This window comes from Mya arenaria, chromosome 1 (genome assembly GCF_026914265.1).
Source record: "Mya arenaria isolate MELC-2E11 chromosome 1, ASM2691426v1".
Classification (NCBI taxonomy): Eukaryota; Metazoa; Mollusca; class Bivalvia; order Myida; family Myidae; genus Mya; species Mya arenaria.
The window spans coordinates 14,807,825-14,824,989 of NC_069122.1; the positions used below are offsets into that span (position 1 = coordinate 14,807,825).

At 33.2% G+C, this 17,165-nt stretch overlaps 1 protein-coding gene across 1 annotated transcript in view; it reads right to left on the bottom strand.

The window, feature by feature from the left end:
• The window catches only part of LOC128231602 (mucin-16-like), a 154,468-nt gene extending 141,993 nt beyond the window's left edge, over positions 1–12,475 (bottom strand). Inside the window, exons 1-8 of the mRNA XM_052944633.1 lie at positions 12,275–12,475; positions 9,953–10,150; positions 8,514–8,575; positions 7,511–7,612; positions 5,677–5,838; positions 4,878–5,065; positions 2,939–3,050; positions 2,227–2,388 (exon numbers count right to left, since the gene is read on the bottom strand). Coding sequence (XP_052800593.1) covers positions 2,227–2,388; positions 2,939–3,050; positions 4,878–5,065; positions 5,677–5,838; positions 7,511–7,612; positions 8,514–8,575; positions 9,953–10,150; positions 12,275–12,345 — 1,057 coding nt within the window. The 5' untranslated portion in view covers positions 12,346–12,475. The remainder of the gene's footprint in view (positions 1–2,226; positions 2,389–2,938; positions 3,051–4,877; positions 5,066–5,676; positions 5,839–7,510; positions 7,613–8,513; positions 8,576–9,952; positions 10,151–12,274) is intronic.
• Between the last annotated feature and the right edge of the window lie 4,690 nt (positions 12,476–17,165).

Consider the following 17,165-nt stretch of genomic DNA (forward strand, 5'->3'; position numbering starts at 1 on the left):
ATATCGCTCACCTGAGTAGAACTTTGTGCTATAGACTTGTTGATAATTAAAAGGCTAAAACAGGGATTTGGCTTCTCTGATGTATTATGCCCATTCACATTCTCACCAAATTTTGTGATGATTGGACAAATGCTTAAAGAGTTATTTATAGGACAAGATCAATTTAAGGTAATTTCAATAATTAAAGCGCAATAACTCTCGGGTAACTACAGAAATTTTGCTAATTATCAAACACGTTCATACACATTCTGACCAAATTTGGTCATGATTGGACAAAGAGTTCAAAATAACTGATCGAACTACATACTGCATGGTGCCTGTCCGCCCTTCCATACACCATAGGTGAAACTATTACATGTCAAGTTTTTTTTAAACACGCGTGTAAAAGCATGATAACTAAGTATTTGTTTAAAAAGATACAAAGGGCAATAAATCTTAAAATATTTAGGTTTGATTTATACAACTCGTCACAAAAATCACAATTGACTGTGAATACGTTCATGAAGTTTGAAGTTGGTATCTTCAATGATTTTAAAACAATAAAATAACAATAAAAACCCAGATGACCCATATTCAAACTTTACTTTAAAATGATCTAAACAACCTTTCTGACAAATTTCCAGAATATTTGCGCTGAAATGTTTCATCTAGAGTGTTAACAAGGTTTTTCCATATTTGGGCTCTGTGACTTAGTTTTTTGCCCCAGATGACCCATATTCGAACTCGAGCTAGAAATCACCGAAACAACCTTTCTGACAAATTTTCAGGATATTTGGGCTGAAAATGTTACCTCTAGAGTGTTATCAATGTTTTTTCCATATTTGGGCTCTGTGACCTAGTTTTTGACCCCAGATGACCCGTATTCGAACTTAAGCTAGAAATCATCGAAACAACCATTCTGAAAAATTTCCAGGATATTTGGACTGAAAAAGTAGCCTCTAAAGTGTTTACAAGATTTTTGGGTCATGTGACTTAGTTTTTCATCCCAGATAACCCATATTCGAACTCCTCCTAGTAATTACTGGGACAAACATCCTGACCAAGTTTCGTGACAATTGAGGCAAACATTTGACCACTAGATAGCTCACCCTCAGCCTACGGCTAAGGTGAGCTAAAACATATTTTATATTAGAAAGTAATTTTCCACGAATGCTAAAAAATCGATGTTAACTATCTGTTATTCCAGCTTTGAAAATAACCAAGAATATGTTTTTTTATACTAAGAGGCGGTTTGACATGTATATTTAACTTCATGTATTTGATATATCCGAGGGATCTTCATTGATTTAACATGTATGCATCACATTAAATTTAAATTACTCGAGGGATTTTGATTGCAGAAGGTTTAAGACATAGGCTCCACATAATCTTGTTTGGCAATCGGTTTGACATTAATGATTCACATAATGTATTTAAACTACCCGAGGGATCTTGATTGGCAAACGGTTTGAAATGCATGCTTCACAAAATGTATTTAAATTACCCGAGGGATCTTGATTGGCAGACAGTTTGAAATGCATGCTTCACAAAATGTATTTAATTTACCCCAGGGATCTTAATTGGCAGACGGTTTGAAATGCATGCTGCAAAAAATGTATTTAAATTACCCGAGGGATATTGTTTTGCAGTCGGTTTGACATGTATCTTTCACAAAATAAATTTAAATAATCTGAGAGACTTCATTAGCAGTTGGTTTAAGATGTATGCTTTACATAGTGTATTTAAATCACCCGAGGGATCTTTATTTGCAGTCGGTTTAAGATGTATGCTTCACATAGTGTATTTAAATTACTCGAGGGATCTTTATTTGCAGTCGGTTTAAGATGTATGCTTTACATAGTGTATTTAAATTACTCGAGAGATATTTATTTGCAGTCGGTTTAAGATGTGTGTTTTACATAGTGTATTTAAATTACCCGAGGGATCTTCATTTGTAGTCGGTTTTAGATGTATGCTTCTTATAGTGTATTTAAATTACCCGAGGGATCTTCATTTGCAGTCGGTTTTAGATGTATGCTTCACATAGTGTATTGAAATTACCCGATGGATCTTTATTTGCAGTCGGTTTTAGATGTATGCTTCACATAGTGTAATTAAATTATCCGAGGGATCTTCATTTGCAGTCGGTTTTAGATGTATGCTTCACATAGTGTTTTTAAATTATCCGAGGGATCTTCATTTGCGGTCGGTTTTAGATGTATGCTTCACATAGTGTATTTAAATTACCCGAGGGATCTTCATTGGCGTTCCCGCACAGCCCGGTCATTTTACGAGCTCGCCCACGCTGCATATGAACGTAGACGGACGTTTTGAGATCCGTTTTGATGTAAACGTCGCCTCCCTGGATCACAACGAACAGGAAATCGCCTTCAGTGCTAGCGGAGATTGCTGGAAATATAAACGCTGGGGTAGAATTATTTAACGTAGACTGCGCTATGTTTTATTTAAAATGGTGAAGAAATAGGAAAGTTATCTTCGTTTAAAGTCTTCATTCGAAGCGCAAAATAGTGCCTTCCGCTCGTAGCATTTATGACGCAATTTACACACACACTGATAATGCTTTGTTTGATTGACTGACATGCATGTTACGCAATTTTTATTTGCAAACAGTAGTTAAACAATCGGCAAATTTTAAAAGAGTGTTTGTGTATATCTATCGACCTGGCCCCGATTCCTCGAAACTTCTTAAGCTTAACAGGCTTAAGTCGCTTATTTCATTTAGCCAAAATACATACCGAAAATGGTTTTTGATAACCGAAAAATGGCTTATTCTAATAATCATACAGATTAATTATTACATAATGTCTAAAATTTCTTGAAGAAGTAAATGTAACACATTTTATGGAACAACAAAAATAGTGAGATTAGCTTAATCCTGTTATAAGGGACTTAAGCAGTTTCGAGAAATTGGGGCTTGACCATTATGATAAAGGAATACCTGGCGTGATTTGGAGGGAATTCGTCTTGTTGAAGGTAATCTCATCGTCTCCAACATAAAGTTTACCTCCCTCGATCCTCACTTTCTGGCTGTTTGACTCGATGATTATGTCCTGATAAAGCCGTGGAGATTTATTTAGTAATGTAGTGATGAAGCAAGTTAGGTTTAAATGGAATAAAGCAAGGGCAAAAAGTAAAAACAATACAGTCGAAATTAGCTATTTCGAACTCTGTTAACCTGATGTTCTTTTTTTCGATTATTTTCGGTTTAGTTATACACTAGCTCTCATTTAGGTTATATCAAATGTTCGTTATCTCGAAGTTGTTCAAGAGTACCAACATCGACATAGCGAGTTTTGACAGTTGTGAATGATAAAATTCCGGAATTATTCACCTTTTAAAAAAATCATGGTTATGATATATCTTTCAAAATTCATGTATTAAGGATACTTTAAAGCTGCACTCTCACAGATTGAACGTTTTGACAACTTTTTAATTTTTGTCTTGGAACCAGCAAATTTCTGCGTAAAAATCTGTTAACCAGTGATAAAAAACTGCTGATAAAAAATCAGATCGCAGCTTTACATATTTCCGTCCCAAAAATGATGTTTTATGCATTTTTCTTAAACCGTTAGTACCATAAAACATGAAATTTGGAATGGAAATATGAAGATCTGCGATCTGATCTTTTGTCAGCAGTCTTTCATCACTGGATAGCAGATATTTACGCATTTTTTTTCTAATTCCAAGACAAAAAAAAATATAAAAAAAACATTAGACAAAAGATAAATCTGTGAGAGTGCAGCTTTAAAGGAAAAAGATAAACGTGTTTGTTCTCCTTCACCTTCAAACTTAAAATTAATCATATTTCATTAATACAATGAAAACTACAGGAACTATGTCGATAATAACATTTTAAGGGCAATATATAAATTAGAACACTGGACAAACTCCGTCAATATCTTACAAAAAATAACATTTTAAGGGCAATATATAAATTAGAACACTGGACAAACTCCGTCATTATCTTACAAAAATAACATTTTAAGGGCAATATATAGATTAGAACGCTGGACAAATTCTGTCAATATCTTACAAAAATAACATTTTAAGGGCAATATATAGATTAGAACGCTGGACAAACTCCGTCATTATCTTACAAAAATAACATTTTAAGGGCAATATATAGATTAGAACACTGGACAAACTCCGTCAATATCTTACAAAAATAACATTTTAAGGGCAATATATAAATTAGAACACTAGACAAACTCCGTCATTATCTTACAAAAATAACATTTTAAGGGCAATATATGAATTAGAACACTGGACAAACTCCGTCAATATCTTACAAAAATAACATTTTAAGGGCAATATATAAATTAGAACAGTGGACAAACTCCGTCATTATCTTACAAAAAATAACATTTTAAGGGCAATATATAAATTAGAACAGTGGACAAACTCCGTCAATATCTTACAAAAATAACATTTTAAGGGCAATACATATATTAGAACAGTGGACAAACTCCGTCATTATCTTACAAAAATAACATTTTAAGGGCAATATATAAATTAGAACAGTGGACAAACTCCGTCATTATCTTACAAAAAATAACATTTTAAGGGCAATATATAAATTAGAACAGTGGACAAACTCCGTCATTATCTTACAAAAATAACATTTTAAGGGCAATATATAAATTAGAACAGTGGACAAACTCCGTCAATATCTTACAAAAATAACATTTTAAGGGCAATATATAAATTAGAACAGTGGACAAACTCCGTCAATATCTTACAAAAATAACATTTTAAGGGCAATATATAAATTAGAACAGTGGACAAACTCCGTCATTATCTTACAAAAATAACATTTTAAGGGCAATATAAAAATTAGAACACTGGACAAACTCCGTCAATATCTTAAGAGAACCAACCTTTCTACACTCCAAGAATGACTGGTCAATACCACAGTTGACCACGTTCAGCTGAACTGACCACATATTGACTTCTTCTGCCATAGTGTAGGTGCAAGACCCGTCAAAATTGTAGCTATGGCCGTCGAAGGTGATGTACAGGTTCTTTCCAAAGTTTACACATGTGAGATGTGCAGGTTTCTCTTGATCTGAAAATGATAGTGGTGGGGCTCCCCTTCAATAAATATCTCAGTAGATTTTAATGATTAGGTGATTTTTTCTACACTTACTAGTGTCAAATTTCTTTTGTAATGTTACATATTTAAGTGAACTGAACATGAGCTAGTATAAAATAATGAACACATAAATGGAGAAATAAAACAGAATCAACGTCTAACTGCAGAATTATATCAGATATTTGAGCCCGTTTCGAGATGCCACTCCATTTCAATAAGCATATCAAAAGAAAGTGTAGAACTGCTATGTTGCAGTGGCGTTTGAACAAGTTAAAGATTGTTTGTATTACATTAAAAATCCTTTAATGAAACGGGACGTTCCAAATGATGAGTGTGCCTGTTAAAAAGACGTATTTTAAATAAAGATAAAAAGAATAGAGTTTTCGATCAGGTCAAAGCAGGCAGTCATGTATGACCTTTTGATATATAAGTGTAAAATTTACTTGATTAAATTGTATGTTAACGTAAGGACTCCGTGTAAAAAAATCGAAATACTAATTTCAAACACGCTTGAAGCAGCTAAATATAAAACTTCATATTATAGACGCACTTGTAAATTTCAAAAATAGTTATTAAATACAAACTTTCTGCCGGACAAGTTGTGCACGATTGCCCCGTACGACCCCAAGATCCGCCCCCTGCTAAGCAACACGTGCCAAATGCCGTCTCCGCTCCTTCATATCCTGGAAGTTTCTCCCCAGCACAGGACTTGTAGTTGAAACAGTACTGATCACCATTTGCGTTTTCTTAAAAGTACAAAAGAGGGATTTTTTATGTGTAAATGCTAAAAAGGCGTTTGGTAGAATAGACTAAACGTTTGACTTTGCCATTTTTAATAATTTGATGCTAATCAGTCCATTTCTATGGAATTTTTGGAAATAAATGAAAATAACACGATAAACGAAAGCCACATTTTTGCGAATATTAAATGTTAATTTAAAACGAACGTTGGATTAAGACAAAGCTGTCCGCTATTGCCAATTTTGTTTATATATTCATTTATGAAAATAAAATTTATTGTCATAGATGGTGCAAAAAAAAAACAATAATTGTGTATGTGTGTTCAAACTAGATGTATACAGGCACAAGGTTTTAGGAATAGTGCGTCAAAGTGTTGAAGCAATTCCTAGTCTTATAAATCAGTTTAAATGACAGGTAGAGTTTTGTATGCGTTTAAAGAGATCAATGCGTTTCAAAAAAGAACTTGAACACCAAAAATCAGCTTTAGATTTCCATAACGCTAGTATAAATGGAATGAATATCGAGTAAGTGGCATTTTTTTGTACATGGATATTCAAATCTTGTTTGTAGAAAACCTCTTTGATAGGCATTAAATAATAATAAAAAAATAAACGACTTAAAATATTCATTTAATAAGATAAATCATCTTTAAGTTAAAGTTGATGTTTTAACAGTGCCGGGCCTGCCAATTGTATCGTTATCAGACCAAAAGGTAATGCTAACTTTTTAAGTGTTCAGTGCAAAATGCCGCGTGAATGCCTTTATATTAGCCAGTGCACATGCGTTTGTTTTTAAATACTTTTTGGGGGGTACATGTATTCGTTATGTTATTCCTCATATTTCAATTTAATTATGTTCATAGTCGTTACCATACTTTTACTTAATGTTACTTTAATAACTTTACTTTAATACTGCAACATTATTGTATTATATCACGCCTCCAACATAAATTACGGAACCCCATTGGTCCAGGACTGGTCACGCGCTGACCCAATGTTGTTTTTTTTCGTATTGGGTCAGGATTACTCTCACCCGATATCCCGATATGGTTTCCTTTTCCCCGTACATCTCATATCGGGTCACCTACTTACCCCGTTCCTTGTAATATATTTTGTATAGATTTATACCTTATACAACACTGCTATATTTTAAACCTTGTTGATGTGACACGAAATAAACATTCACCATGTACATAAACCATCGTCGGCAACTACGATACTTAATTCCTTCTTATTTGTTATTTACCGTTGGACAATTGACTGACCAAATCTCATTTTAGTGAATATACATGAGGCAGGGGAGACAAATTTTCTTGCGATAATTTTGCTTGTAACAATCATATATTCTTCAATAACCCAGTATAGTCATTAGCCTCTATCGCCGAGTGATCTTGTCTACCGAAAAGAAATATTGGATCAAAAGGCGGACCCGATTCAATTCCGGCTTTCACCTGAATATTTTCCAACAGGAAACCATTTGGTACCTTGCGGAATCATTAATGAAACTGCCTCATTAATTATTCATAATGACGAGATTTCCTTAGCCATATCGCCAATGGACCACAACAAAGCATAGCGTAATAGTGTATCGAGGGTGTCCGACGACTGTACATACACTTGATATAAATAAAAAAATAAGATAAAAAAGACTGTCTTTTCTTTATCAGGATATATTTACCTTGTTTACTCTCGTCGCAGGTGTAACCTCCAAAACCGGTGTGACATTCGCACAGGCTAGGACTCATACATTGGCCGTTATGGCATGGCGGGTCACAGATTGCTGGAAAGATTGAATATCGTCAACAAGTTAGTTTTAACCATATTTAACCATATTTAACCGTATTTTTAGAATAGAACACTTTTAGCAAATGAAATTGCAGTAACGTACTAGACTTAATCGTTAAGAATTTCAACTTTCGTGGGTGTTTAGATGTCCGCTTACTGCCATTCAGCCGATACACACTCGCTGTGTCAGATTTTGCATTGACAACGTTTCAGCAAATGTGGTTGTATTTGTAGTCACTTACATGACCTGATGTAAAATCCTTATGATTAAGAAGGGCTCGTCGCTACGCTAACTCCGCCCATTCTTGATCATTAATAATTTATTTACTACATAGTCTTAGAATCACACTTTCAGCAATTACGCAGTTATCGATTGATCATCGTCGTTTGTACTAAATCACTGAGACGATCGTGATCAAACTATTCATTTAAAGGCCTAGTTTAAGGAATGTTTGGCATGACAAACCCCTGCTTTGCATCTCCTGCAAATTGCACTGATGTCACAGTAGGGGCCAATTTCCTATGTATTTGTTTATTGGCTCAGGGCCATTTAGGGTCCATTTCCATTATAAAATCTCGAAAGCTGCACAGCAGGATACTCAGATCGGAGGTCTGATAAGACAATTCGGCAATCAATACACAGAAGTTGTTTACTATACACGTTTTTTTTTGTATGTTGTTGTTTTTTGTTGGGTTTTTTTTTGGGGGGGGGGGGATCACTTAAAGAAGGATTAAACTAGGCCTTTAAGTAGTGATATATAGTATGTACACAAACTTAATGGTTATGTGACTGTGCCATTAGTATCAAAGTACATACTAACAATGTTTAAGCATTAGTAAATAGAAAGTAAAAAAGTTACTAATTTTGTATTTCGTAGAAGGTTTGAACAGTTTACCTTGGGCACAATCCGTCCCGTTATATCCCGCGCAACAACTGTCAACTTCATTCTCAACCATCCTGAAATTCGATACAATTTAGTGAGGAATCACGTGACTTAAAGGGGTTCTCATATACGGGTCACAACCGATGTAAACAAACAAATAAGTGAAATTAATTTCTAAATACTTTTTTTTGGACAAACAATATATGAAAATAGTTTGAACCTATAAAAGACTTTGCTATTTTCTGCTTCTACATGTGTAAAATATTTTTGATATGCTTGTATTTTAATGATGCAATATTTGGCCAAAATTTCAATTTTACGGAATTTGTAGAACGATGCAACGTTGAATGGTTGGTCAAAGATTGCATTAAAAATATTTTTATAAATTTTTTATTTATTTTCATCATCATTTCTTTTAGACACCTTCTTTCATTGTTGATATCGAATACAAATATGTATCATATACTATTTAATACAATTTGAAAATGGTAAATTATTCCGCATTTCAATTCAATTCAATATTTTATTGCATTAGACATAGTAAACATGTTTTTAGCAAATACACAATACTAATACATGTGCAAGGCATGGATTTAGACACCAATTGTTTGAACAGAAGAGCAGAACATTTTTTTGGGATACAAACAACGAAATATTTACTAGTTTCTTAAGATGCTTGCATAGAATATACATTTTGATAAATTAATTAGAGATTTATTTGAATTTTTAGATAATAAATTAGTAAACTTTTGCTTTGTTGGCCACGTGTAGTAATATCTTTTTATATATTTGACTCTTAAGTCTGCGTATTTCAAATTAGTAAAAAATTATCAATCAGAGTTACTAAGAGGGTCGTGAAACCTAAAACATATCCTCAGTCCATTATTTCTAAACATGTTTGAAGTGGATAAGCTGTCTTTCGTATTATCAACTAATATATTGTCAAGAATTAGTGCCAAAACCTGCAACACTATTCTTAATAATATGATGTTTTATTTATGTAAGCAATGCGTTTTAGTTTTAAGTCTATTATTATTATATGTAAAGCTACCAATGAATGCCAATCAGCTCATCTCCGGTCTGACCGCGGTGATAATAGATTTTTTTTGCCTCCATTTCTTTTTTATTCATGATAGTGCGCGATAATTTTCAGTATTCTAATTTCCCTCTTTAATATTTTTTTTATACTAAGATAAGCAGTCTCTTATTGTGTAAATATATATGTTGTTAGCACAATATACATACAACATCCGTTCGTTGTATTATTATTATTATTATTATTATTATTATTATTATTATTATTATTATTATTATTATTATTATGTTGTAACTATAGTATATTATAACTCTTACTTTGAATGGCAATACTTTTTATTGTTATGTTATCATGAAATGTATAAAGTGTTTTATTGATGAGACTATAATAAACTATAAATAAATATATCACTTACTTTTGAAAGACGCATTCAGGACTTTCATTCGGATGACTGCTCCAGGATATGATGAGTTCCATAAGACGTTCGTGGGATACGTCGTTAATACTGGACATAGTCTGGTTCAAAGTCCAACCACTGATGCTCTTCGTCAGCATGTTACCGCACTTGTCAGTGGTATAGATGAGCTCTGTCTGTTTCACCTTGCATTTGTGGCTGAAGAAACAATAAGCTTATACATTCATCTACTAACTTCTTTCAAACATGAACGATAATTCTGTAAGGATTAGTTTAAGATACCAAACGTGTCCGCTTCGTCGACTAGCTTTGTCTTATTGACTTTGCACACGCGGCTGAAGATACAATTAAGTTATACCATTCGGAACTCCTCGGCCGTTTTTATCGAAAACAACCTCTGATATATGCCGGTACATCAGTAGAAGAAGTTCGTAATTTTTTTAATTAGATCATTAATCAAATGTAGCGTTTTAGAGTTGTATTTATGGATTCAAGTTTAAATTGATTGCCAGTGAAGTGTATTATTGCAAACATAATTAAGATTACCAAGAATTAAGTCATAAAGTTTAACTACTAAATTAAATTACTACGCGATCTACTTGCGACGGACTTAAACATACCGCTTTTTGAGTATTTAAACTGTCCAAATACATCCGATGTTGTTTCCATTAAAAATGGCCAAATAGTTCCATATGACATGTTTCCTTGTTAAAAGTTATCTGGCGCTGAGTATAGATGACAGGCCCCAATATCACGAAAATACTTTTTTGTAAAATCTCAAGTTCAGTCTCATCTTATTTTATCATATGAAAGCATAGTATGATTCAAAATATTGTGTGTTTTTATTATTTTAAGAACATGTTCTCATAGACTATGTTGATAGAAACCATGTGTTAATATTTCGAAGACAATTTATTCTAGGGCAATTAATGGTACTCAATTACATTTTATGCTTTAGAATTATTTTCTTTGGAATCTAGACCAAAGATTTTTATCAACATATTCTATGAGATAATGCGCTTTTATTGGGTGTTGAAGCTTACACGATTTGTAATAACGTTTCATATTATGTGGTAAAATGAGCTAAGTCTATGATTGAGATTTGACTTAGGTATTTTTGATGTTTTTTTTTTGATATTCGGACCGCGAGAATGCGCAAATATAAAACCAGTTTTGAACAATTGACTGCAGGTCCGGCTTGCTGTTGAGGAAGTTGATGTGTTTTTAAAAAAATTATACGCAATTTACTTTTTTCTCTCTGTTCAATTTGAAATTAAACCTTTGAGGCCATATAAATGAGACGGCTTTTGACTGAGATAAATTTGAGCGAACGGGCGAAATGAAAAATAGGATACAACATGTACATTTTGATTTTAAAGTATGCGAAACAATGTTCCCCCATGTCACTAATATTTAGATTGAGAAATAATGAACACTGATAACTGTATTCTCCATTCAATGTGTCAGCGAAAGAAAATTCCCCACGAAGTATCCATTGTCTATAATAGCTCCCGTTTTCCGGAATGTGTCAAAGACATAATAAATTATAATAAACATGTTTTGCATTGTTTAAACGTTATTAGATTTCGCAAAGATGCCTTATTGACATCTTTGCGATTTTCGGTGAAAATACTCATGGTCGCTTAAAGAATTAAACTTTAAACATGCAATATCTGAATACATGCAGTAAATCCGACGCATGAAATATCAGTTTGGGGTTGGTTTTATATTCGATGTATCTTTACACATCTCTAACAAAGAGTGTTAAATGAAACAAACAAGCATATTACGTGGTTTCATAATGCTAATGATAAAAATATTCATACAAGCATTATTATTCATTGAAAAGTATCAGAACACATCTTTCGAGCAGGCTTTGAAAAGCTGCACTCTTCCAGATTGAACGTTTTTATTTTTTGTCTTGGAACGAGCCAACTTATTCGAAAATGCTTGTAAACCATTCATATAAGACTGCTGACAATAAATAGTCCCATATTTTTTATTAAGTTCAAAAAATGATGTTTATTGCATTTTTCTTAAACCGTTAGTAACGCTTTAAGCCTTAAAACATTAGTTTTCGAACTGAAATATGAAAATCTGCGATCTGATCTTTTGTCAGCAGTCATATATCACAGGTTTGCAGATATTTACGAAAAAAATTGCTCATTCGAAGACAAACAATATAAAAAGTTGTAAAAACAGTAAATCCATGGGAGTGCAGCTTTAACACATTAAGTACATGACTAAGTTATCTAAGTAAGCTTAAATTATAAGAGACTCCATATTACTTAGAACCTTAAAGTATAATAAATCTAATACTACCTTTCGCCTTGGACATTTCCAAAAGTCGTCAACGGAAGTATCATGAGCGCCCATATTAACGGTCCTACCATGGTCCCAAAAGGGAATAGGAAGTCCTCTCAAAACTTTTGCTGCCGTAAGTCACTATCTCGAAAGGCAGCTATTGTTCTGAGCAAAGTAATAAAACTCAAAATTTGGAAATGGACGCGCGTTTACTCTCCACTACCGATGTCCACTGAATAACTAGCGTCCTGAGTACTCTTTTATACTTCTTTTGGCACAAATAGAATCTCTTGTTTCCATAGAAATACGGCATGTTGTCGAATTTTGATTGGATAAAGGTGCGAATTGTTTCGCCCACGGAAACAAATAGAAAAATACTCCATTACTTTGTTTAATCTCATATTTCACGAAAAACAGTCTAGATTAAAGGATATCGTGTTTTCTGATGGATAATCTATACCTGCTGTCGCTCTTTGCATTTATGTCAACATCGTTTAATGTTTTGTTTGTTTTATAGTCTTTGTTTTTAATTCTAAGAACGCAGTCCAAACAGTTTGGTGAAGTTTTGTCTTACGGTTATCTAGCAAATCTTGGGTAGACCGAATTAAAATATTGACCGAAGCCGTACATCATGGTATTTATATTAAAACAAAAAATGATTGCACAGACTGATGTTAATCTAAATAATATATGATATAATATAATAAAATATTAGACGACAGTTCCCGCGACTTAAATTCTAACATTGAATATGAGCGCCAAATAAAAAAATCTAGCGTAGAATTACCGAAAAGGAATTAAAGGTACTAGAGTTAACTGCCTTTTAATTAAGATTTTTGAAGCAAAAATTGCACATGTAACTTAAACAAACTAACGGTGCTTTAAAGGCACTTAATAACGGATGAATCAATTTTATTTATTTTAATTTTAATGCATAATCCTACTTAAATTATTTGACTTTAATGTTAAAACTAAAGACAAAAATAACATATGCTTTCGATACAAGTATTACAAATATAAGCGATGTTTTGGTGCCTTTTTAATAGGGAAATGTATTGCCACTTAGCTATTTATTAAAGAGTAACATTTGTAAAGGCAAATATTTTTTAATTGTACCTAACTAAATTGCTTTTTTGTGTTTTTATCATTACAGTCAAATGAGTAAAACATGATAATGCATTAAAATAAAACATAAAATCCATCAACCTATAGTGTGCGCCTTTCAGGAAAATAAGACAAACTAGACTTGCTTTGTAAACCCTTAAAATATGGGATAAAAAAAGGATTAACCCCCAAGTTATAGAAATAATCACAGTGATATTACATGACATATTGTGTTTTCAACAATTTAAAAAATGCCAAAATTACTTTGAAAACCGATTCAAATGTGTCTGAAACATTTTTTTGAATTATCACATAAGTTTAAATTTTAGGCCTTTAGAAATTCATTTGAAAGGGGAAAATGAATTAATCCTTTGATGTTTTTGAAACGTTCAAAATTACGTTATGAAATAAATGATGGAAGCTTGCAAACTATTGTTTTCCTCGGAGTTTCATAAACAACCTCTTCAAAATAGATTTGTGAGAACTCCCGGTAAAGAGGACTCAGCTAACGGTTAATTCAACTGAGATCTTGTTATTGTTGAGTTTATAAAGGGCTGCCCGCGCCCCTTTTGTGGCTGAATTATGGCTTGACCCCTTCACATCCCCAAGTGTGACTTAAACAAACTTTTAAATCCGAAGGGAGAGGGGGGAGTTTTGACCGGTTGATGGGATATTCACCAAAATGCACCTTGTTTGCACCCTTACTATTACTAAATGCTCTTACTATATTTGATATGGTTTCATATATCAGTTCCTTCCTTTATTCCCAATCCGTCCAGTTTAGGTTCAATGTAATACATCTGTCGCTTTTTTGTCTTTGATAACCGTATTGATTTTGAAACCCTATCATTCGGACGCATTTGCGCATCCCATGAACGTGGTCTAGGGTCGCCTCTATTCAGCAGTTTTGTTTGCTATGGTAACAGACCGTTTTGATTTTCTAACTTTGGGTAAATAAAGCTAGGAGATAATTTATTGCTTTTCAGTAATATAGGCATTTGGTTTGCGTGTTTTATAACAACAACAGCTTGATATCAATTTTATTTTTATTTTTTTGATTTTTTTCTTTAACAACTTGCGCAAGTCCTGTCAGACAATATTAGCCGTATCATTATTACCTGTATGACATCTATGAATTTATCAGATTTCGTTAATGCCTGTTCCGATTTTTATATACTTAAGCATTATGTCGTTATAAATGCGCAAATAATAAACATTGGGTTTCTTAGCGAGAAATTAAATAGTAATCATTATGTAAAATAATACCTACTAGAACGACTTTGAAACGTTCAATTTCACACTACTTTTATGCACATCACATTTTTCCATGATGCTCTATAAATCTGCGATTTTTTTTCTTTCTTTTCCTGCGAAGTTTGATTGAAATCTGTTAAATTAATTTAATTAAACTAAATATGTGTTAGTGTATGTGAGATATTTAACATCTAGATTATTACTGTGTTAAATTTATAATGATTAACCATTAACGTATGGATTATTTTCAAATTTTGAATAACACCATAAAAGTATTAAAGACGCTTCTATAATGATGATGTATTAAAGGGAGGTAATATAATAAATTTCTTTGATTATATAGCAATTTTATTAATCTGTTTATAAAATAACATATGTCTATGTAAACGAAGCTCTCTGCGAAAACTTAAAACATATTCAAACGTAACATTTTGTAACTTTAAAATGAAACTTCACCGGTAGCGTTTTTTGAATTAAAAAATGACACTTATGGCGTTTACAAAAACGCAAGTTCAATTGTGATGACGTCACTCACGGCGGGATCAAACTATAATGCGGGTGTAACGGTCCGCTGTAAGCGGCCGAATGTACGTTCATAATAATATTTCGTATAAAACGGAAGTACGTTCATACCGGATGTAAACTTGGTTGGTAATATGAAAATTAGCAAATCCCGGGCTATGTGAGAATAGAGAAGTTAGTGTATAAAAAGACCAGTGGACACCTTCAGGATCGAGCATGCTTTTCCACGAAGGGATCTGTAGGGGTTTCTTTGATTCGTACGTTACAAATGGTGGCAGCGGTGGGATAGACAACTGCCGGCTTACATCAAAGAAATAATTGGAATCAACTTGAACTTTTGTAGTTGCTTATCTAAAATATTAACTATAATTACCGAAAAGCTCAGCATTGACGTATTGTATAGTTATAAATAGCTGACGAGTGGACCGGGTTGTTGTTGAAAGATACGATAGATAATTCATGGAACGGAGTTGCCTTACCCTTAAGAGTCCCAGACCAAGACTCGGAACAAGTCTTCTCGGAGTGAAAGGTAATGTAACGGTCCGCTGTAAGCGGCCGAAGGTGCGTTCATAATAATATTCCGTATAAAACGGAAGTACGTTCATACCGGATGTAAACTTGGTTGGTAATATGCAAATTAGCAAATCCCGGGCTATGTGAGAATAGAGAAGTGGATATAAAGACCAGTGGACGCCTCCAGGATAGAGCATGCTTTTCCCGGAAGCGATCTGTTGGTGCTTCATTTGCTCGCACGTTACACGGGTATTAGGTGCGGGCAGACATTGATACACTCAAATAACCTAACAGCATTTTTTTTTTTTTTATGAAGAATGGATTAAATTAATTTGATGCTATTTGTGTAACTCCATATATATGTACATGTATTTCTTTTGAAACTCTAGTTTGACATTTATCAGTGTGTGTATACCACGTGATAAATTACGTCATATATGCTACGTCGGAAGGCAATATTTTGATTTGAAAAAAGACTTCAAACAAAGATAACTTCACTATTTCTTCATCATTTTAAATGAAACAAAGCGCAGTCTACGCCGCTTACGGAGCCCTTTAACCAGACTTTAATAGCGAGTTTAATTTTTTTAAACACTTCGACAAACCTTTTCATAATACGGTCTGGGAAACAGTTTTGTCGAAGTGTTTGATGAAACTAATGACTTTATCAAACTTCGGTAATAAAACAAATGCGCGGCTCTTTAAGCGGCAAAGACTGCCATTTGTTTCATTTAAAATGGTGGTGTAAAAGAAAAGTTATCTTTGATTTAAGTGTTCATTTTAAGCTAAATGCTGCCTTCCGACATAGCATATATGACGTAATTTATCACGTGGTATACACACACTGTTTAATTTAAGCGGAGATTATTGTGCGAAAAACAATCTCCCCTAGTGTTCTTTAATTTCTAGAAATCACAGCTATAATTATAATATGTACCAAGTTATCGCTGAAACACACAAGCTTCTGCTGTGATTTCTTTATGATGTATTAAGTTGGATATTTCTCCTACGCAGTTATCTCTCCTGACAAGCAGAATAGATCTCTGCCACCATGAGCGAGTATAGCTGGATTTCAGTTACATAAAAAATGTTGTTGTTTTCTTCTCTGTTTTGGACGGTTTTTATAAAAAATAAAATAAAGATAATTTAAAATCTAAATCGATTTGATATTCAGATATGTCCGATTTTTTTTACATTAGACTTCGCAGCAAGCAGATCGCGTAGTAAAAAAAGATCGCGTAGTATATGAATTTAGCAGATAAACTAAATGACTTTACTCTTGGAAATCTTAATTATGTATGCAATAATATACTTCACTGACACTCAATTTTAACTAAGTAATACAAAATACACATTAAAACCGTACAATTATTTCATACTTTTATTTAAAAGTTTACAAACTACTCCTTCTGATGTGCCGGCATTCATCCGAGGTTGTTTTCGATGGAAAATGGCCTAGGTGTCCCGGAAAGGCACCAAGGACCAAGGTTTTTAAACGTAAAATAGTAAGTCGGCC